We start from the raw sequence: 6,553 nt of genomic DNA, 5'->3' as shown, positions 1-6,553 counted from the left end.
CCCTTCCATCCATCCATCCATCCATCATCCATCCATCCTTCCATCCATTCATCCATTCATCCTTCCATCCGTACATCCATCCATACTTCCATCCTTCCATCCGTACATCCATCCATACTTCCATCCTTCCATCCATCCATCCTTCCATCCATGCATCCTTACTTCCATCCATCCATCCATCCATCCTTCCATCCATGCATCCTTACTTCCATCCATCCATCCATCCATCCGTACATCCATCCTTACTTCCATCCTTCCATCCTTCCATCCATGCATCTTTACTTCCATCCATCCATTCATTCATCCTTCCTTCCGTCCATCCATCCATCCATCCATTCATCCATCTATCATCCATCCATCCATCCGTCTATCCATCCATTAAACCTTCCATCCATTGATCCATCCATCGATCCATCCATCCTTCGTTCCATCCATCCATCCATCCATCCTTTCCTCCATCCATCCATTCATCCATCCATCCATCCATCCTTCCATCCATCGTCCATCCATCCTTACTCCCTTCCATCCATCCATCCATCCATCCATCCTTCCATCCATCCATCCATCCATTCATCCTTACTCCCATCCATCCATCGTCCATCCATCCATCCATCCGTTCCATCCATCCATCCATTCTTCCATCCATCCATCCATCGTCCGTCCATCCATCCATCCATCATCCATCCATCCATCCATCCATCCTTCCATCAATCCTTCCATCCATCCGTACATCCATCCTTCCATCCGTCCATCCATCCATCCATCCGTACATCCATCCATACTTCCATCCATCCTTACTTCCATCCATCCATCCATCCATCCTTACTTCCATTCATCCATCCATTCATCCTTACTTCCATCCATCCATCTATCCGTACATCCATCCTTCCATCCATCCATCCTTCCATCCATCCACCCTTCCATCCAACGTCCATCCATCCATCCATCCTTACTCCCTTCCATCCATCCATCCATCCATCCATCCATTCATCCATCCATCCATCCTTCCATCCATCCATCCATTCATCCATCCATCCATCCTTACTCCCTTCCATCCATCCATCCATCCATCCATCCATCCATTAATCCATCCTTACTCCCTAGATAGATGGATGGATGGATGGATGGATGGATGGATGGATGGATGGATGGATGGATGGATGGATGGATAGGTAGATAGATAGATACCTGTGAGTCTCAGACATGGCTTCAGGCCTCCAGATGAACTGTCCATCTCTAAAGACACAGATGGCATTGGGGTCATCAGTCAGTAAGGGATACTCAGCATAAAGCTCCTGATTGGCTGGACCATGGACCAGCACTACATGCATCACTTCCTGTTTGTACAGGACAGTCTCATAAACACGCAGGATGGGCTCAGAACCAGAGCAGACCTGAGAAAACAGAAAACAAAATATTTAGTTCTTATGTTGTCAGACACTTAGTTTTATCAGAAGCCTCCCTGACATGTCTCGACGCTAGTCTTCCATCTTCATCCGAGGTGTCACTGGAAACTTTGCAACGTGTACACATCCATCCATCCATCCAGCAGTTCATGTTCTCATCCTACCAGCAGGTCGATGCCGCCCCCTGCTGGTGACCGGCTGCTGGAGGATGTTGCTCCAGGTGTGGGAAAGCAGGAAAGACCCTTCCTCCTGGTCCATGGCTGTGTGGGTTTACTTTCTGATTTCTGATTTCCAACACCTGGAGAATATATATATATGTGTGTGTGTGTGTGTGTGTGTGTGTGTGTGTGTGTGTGTGTGTGTGTGTTGTGAAAGTTACAGAATAAGAAACACTGACCTTCAGTGCAGTTTAAATTTTTCTTTTTTTCTCTTTCTACATTTTTAAAATGAGGAAATGATTTTTTTCCTGTAGGAAATGTTTTCATTCTTTTTTCATTGATTTAATGTTGTTTTATAGGCATAACTAGCTAACTAGTTTTCAATAAACGCTAAACCAGGCCGGCCTCGACGCACGGCCCGCTGTGTGTTTGTCTTCCCTGCACCGGAAGAAATCTGTCTATCCTCTTTTTCCAAAAGTCTTGTTTTTCTTTCTTTTAAAACCTAAAAACAGAAATAAAAATATGGGTCAAATTTTTTATAGTTGATGTTTATCAAAAATTATAAGCTGTCTTTTTTTAACAGTTCCATCTCGCTATGACCAAGATTTACCGAACCAGAGGCAAAAGAAGGTAAAGTAAAAATACTTCATACATGCTGCTGGGCACACACTGGGTGGGGTCATGTTCTGTTTCCTGTTAGCCTTCATGGTGTTATAAATAAACGTGGCTTGTTACACGGACAGAGAAGCTCTTTGTTACAGCACACATAAAGCTGAGATGTTTGATATGTATGATTAGCACTAATGCTGGCTTAGAAAACAGAAAAGTATAAATAAATAAATCCTAAGTTTTTCTATTGCTTGATATTTCATGAACACATTTATGGTACCTCAAGATTCAAAAGGGGATTTTTTATAGGGGTGCATCATGGTTAAACAATAGTATTTATTTATTAATCTACTATTTATTAGTAATCTTTGTGCTGAACTGTAGTAAATGTTTTATTTTAAAGAGGTTTTTTAGTCATTATTGTAATCAACCCCAGCATCAGCTCAGCTGTCCAGCCCTTCTCAGTCTGACTCGGGGTATTCTTGTTTTGTGAGGACCTGAGTCCGGTCTTACCTGCTGCTTGTAGGCCTGCAGAACCTCCTTTAGAGGGAAGGTGAAGCGGTACGCGCCCAGCCTGGATGTCTCTGTGAAGACCGGGGAGGTAGTAAACTTCTTCAGAAAGCTCTCCTGCTCCTCGGTCCGGTCTGGATAAGTCTGGTCCAGGAGCCTCTTCTCAGCAGATTCCACCTCCTCTGGTCCAACCTTTAGACTCCACCACACCAGAGACTTTCCTCTTGGGTTTCTGAACCCTTCATCCCTCCTGATTCCACGTAAGCCCGTCTGATCGGTGTCGTGTTTCAGAAAAGACACATGAAACTCTGCTCTAGGAGAATTTGGGATGTTCTCTTTGAAGAGGTATTGGTTTCTTAAACCAAAACGTTCAGCTTCCAGTTTCAGGTCGACCAGTTTTAGGTGCCGACCTTTAACAAAATGCTCCTCGAATCCTCTCTCATTAATCCGTCTTTCCATGGTCAGCTGGGTGTATGTAAATCAATAAGACTAAGTTAAAGTCCTCACAGTTCGAGCTTTGTATCTGAAACAGAAAGACGTCTGACTTCTGGTCACAAGGTACTAAATGCAACCATATCCTCTTTTCTGAAGCATGAGTAATCTTAAAGCTCCTCCTCTCTGAAAGAAAAGAGCCAATGGGGTCCACAGACGTAGTGACAGGGTTTTAATGATTAGAGGTTAACGATTAACCAGCGTTTAGTCAGTGCCAGCAGCAGGATGTGTTGTCAGAGAGAACAGATGATAATTTCAGGTTTACCTGGATTTATTTAGCTCAGCAGTGCTCTCAGTTGATGATTGGGCATCTGTAGAAAAAAGTAGCTCAGCTGATGGTCCAGCTTGATGAACAGCTGTTTTATGAGACAAGATAAATGTGATGTAAGGAGGTGTTGTGGAAATTTCATATTATTCCCTTTATTATATTGTGTTCTACTGATCACTCTCAGGGTAAACAGAATGTTTAAGTTCTTGGTAATTGAGTTTAATACTGAGTAGCCTGTTGATAACGTAAAAGTTTATGCATTTCCTTAGAACAGTTCGCTCTGACCTGTGTGACTTATCTGATACCAGCCAGATACCTTCAGGATGACCCAGCAGGGCATCCTGCCTTAATGTCACTGGGGTTGTTTATGTGGGTCAATAAAATGCAAAAGCTCATTAGGTTTGCTGAAGTGTCTAATCCTGTGTGAGGAACAGACAATCTCTTTGTTTTTAATTCACAAGATATATGATGTGCTGTAACGTGATCATTCTGCTTAAAAGATGCTGCCTGTGTGTTTCTTATCAGATTCTCTTCAGATCTCTGTGCTGTCAGACCTCTGAACAGTCTCTCGAATTGCAATTCTATTCTTTGTATTTTCATTCTGTGTTCAATAAACTTGTAATTGCTTTTCACTTGTTGAAACCGCTGACGAATATTTACCCTATTGTCAGTTCTTTGACCGACCTTTCAGGCTCACGTCCTGTTGTTTCCTCTCTTGGATCTTTAACGACCGGTGAGACTCCAGTCGCGAAGTGATGGGCGAACCTTTCCACCTCGATTCTTTTGGCGCGAGAATAAGCAATTTTACCCCTTTAGAATTCCTGATTATTATCGTCTGCTCATGCGGAGGTAGGCCTGAGAAGTTATTCTGGTAGATAAGCCAGCCTTTGGGTCTAGGAGTATGAAGCTACCGTACTATTGTCCTAACAGGATAACTACCTGGTATCGAAATAATAATCTAGCGAATTCTTATGTCTCTCCGGGTGTTGGGGAATCTGGGGCTCACCTGCTCGTTGTGTTGTCCTCTCCTCTCCTCAGTGGATGTGGGCAAATATAAGAGAAATAAGTTTGGTTGGGAAGTTAACCGAAGTTAACTATAACCCTTTTATTCAAGTTTTCTTTTATTGGTAAAATACAGAAAAAATAAAAACAAAGAAAAAATAATAAAATTCCCTTTTAGGGCTTCCCTTTCAGTGAGGGCTAAAAAGCAGAATATAAGAAATAAGCATAAAGTAAAAGTTTCAGCTTTCGCGGTCTACATCTTCTCTAATAATGATTCAATCTCCCTTGGTAAGAAGGGGAAAAATCTATCCCAGCAAAGGGATGAAGGTCCAAAAATCTCTGCAGATTCTCCGCCGCAGCTCCTCAAAATCTCCGTAAAATCTGAGTCTCTTCAAAATATCACCAGTGTATATACATAACTTAAAAACCATCCCATCTGGTACCTTCCCACTAACAGAAAAACACCCAAAACCAACCCACTCAGTAATTTTCCATTGACAGAAAACAACTCAGAACCAACCCACTTAGTATTTTTCCATCAGCGGAAAAAGCATATGTGGGCATCTGCAAAGTGGTCCCTCCTTCTGGGTTGCATCAGAGCTGAAGGAAAAGAAGACACTTTTCCCTGCCCTGTTATCTATCTATCCTCACAGTTTTACACAAAGGCTGCTTGGTAATATTTTCTGAGTTTGCTGGGAAATTCCGCTCTGCTTCGGAGCGAGCAGATAAGGAGTAACTCCCTTCTTAGTCTCCCAGATCTTCTGGGCCTCTCTGCTACTTCTTCAGCAGTGTAAAAACTCTGTTTCTTATTTGTACCTTATTTGTGAATGCACTCTCTGTAAGCTGCAGAATAATAACAACTAAGCTGTAGCTCTTATTAATCAAAAACCAAAACCTAATGAACATCACTAAATCTAAGGATAATAATGTAAATAAGCAAGCAAACAGGAATATATGAAATGTGAATAGGTAGTGCATAACACATAGAAAAACATAACTGAGTATTAATCAGGCAGTCCATAAACTCAGTCTTTTGATTAAAAACATCATCTCACATCATGTGTGTCATAACAGTCATAGATTCAAACTTTAATAAAACTTCTCTCCCTCCTTCACTCACTGAGAGCAGAAAGCGGGGGTTTCCAGCAGGTGTTATCTGTCGAGATAAGGGCCTCTGCTCCCTGTCCGTTGCCTTAGCAACGGCTCTCTGGCCTAGAGCAGTGTTCACGCCACCATTGAAGAGCTCGGCCTTCACACACTTCAGAACCAGACTCCTTATCCTTGACAGAGTAACTTTTTTTGCCTCTACAGAGGAAAGGAGTTAAATGCACCATAAGGAAGGCCGAGCTGGATCCTCACTCCACCCCAGCAACTACCCTTAGCAAGAAGAAGTGGCAGGCACCCTGAAAAGGACCAAACCCAACATTTTGACTGACAGGGTCATGAAAATCCCATCATAAATATTTTTACCTGTCCTTGTTTTGGCTCAAACAAGGACGGATGCTGCGATCTGACACTGATGTTCCTTCAGCTTGAAGTTCACCTTTAATCTCTTTAGAAGTTTTTCTGGGCTCTTTTGTTACCGTTCGTATTATCCGTCTCTTTGATTTGTCATCAGTTTTCGTCCAGGGAAGTTGGCTACAGTCCCATGGATCTTACATTTCTGAATAATATGAGCAGCTGTAGTCACAGGAACATCCAGCTGCTTGGAGATGGTCTTATAGACAGGAGGAGGACAACAGCGACCAGGAGGACCGAGAGAGGACAGACAGGAGAAGCAGCAGTGTGCATCATGTGGAGAGAATTATAGGACTTCACAGTGAAAAACAGGAATAAGTACACTATTTTGCAAGGAACTATACCCACATCACTTTGTTATTCAGCCCCAGATGGACTCAGTCCACTAGACAAAATGGTGAAAGTGTGAATCATCCCAACCCACAAAGAACTGCAAATTTAAATAAATCTGTGAATTGTGTTTAACAATATGTTTGTTTCATTATTACAATATTTTAGCATTTTTAAGGTTTTACCACAGAAGAGAAACATGGAGCCAATTGTCAACAGTGATTTTAATACCATGACAGATACAAAATCTAAAACAAGAA

The 6,553-nt window shown here is 42.3% G+C and overlaps 1 protein-coding gene across 2 annotated transcripts in view; it reads right to left on the bottom strand.

Annotated features, from left to right (window-relative positions):
• Positions 1 to 4,840, bottom strand: part of LOC121634011 — a 10,879-nt gene extending 6,039 nt beyond the window's left edge. The window contains exons 1-4 of one of the 2 annotated variants that reach the window (XM_041976407.1): positions 4,450 to 4,840; positions 3,441 to 3,531; positions 2,687 to 3,301; positions 1,189 to 1,394 (exon numbers count right to left, since the gene is read on the bottom strand). In XM_041976407.1, coding sequence (XP_041832341.1) covers positions 1,189 to 1,394; positions 2,687 to 3,142 — 662 coding nt within the window. In that variant the 5' untranslated portion in view covers positions 3,143 to 3,301; positions 3,441 to 3,531; positions 4,450 to 4,840. Of the gene's footprint in view, positions 1 to 1,188; positions 1,395 to 2,686; positions 3,532 to 4,449 lie in introns of both variants that reach the window. The other variant, XM_041976400.1, reaches the window with a different exon arrangement.
• Between the last annotated feature and the right edge of the window lie 1,713 nt (positions 4,841 to 6,553).

This window comes from Melanotaenia boesemani, chromosome 2 (genome assembly GCF_017639745.1).
Source record: "Melanotaenia boesemani isolate fMelBoe1 chromosome 2, fMelBoe1.pri, whole genome shotgun sequence".
Classification (NCBI taxonomy): domain Eukaryota; kingdom Metazoa; phylum Chordata; class Actinopteri; order Atheriniformes; family Melanotaeniidae; genus Melanotaenia; species Melanotaenia boesemani.
This window is presented reverse-complemented; position numbering and strand designations above follow the sequence as displayed.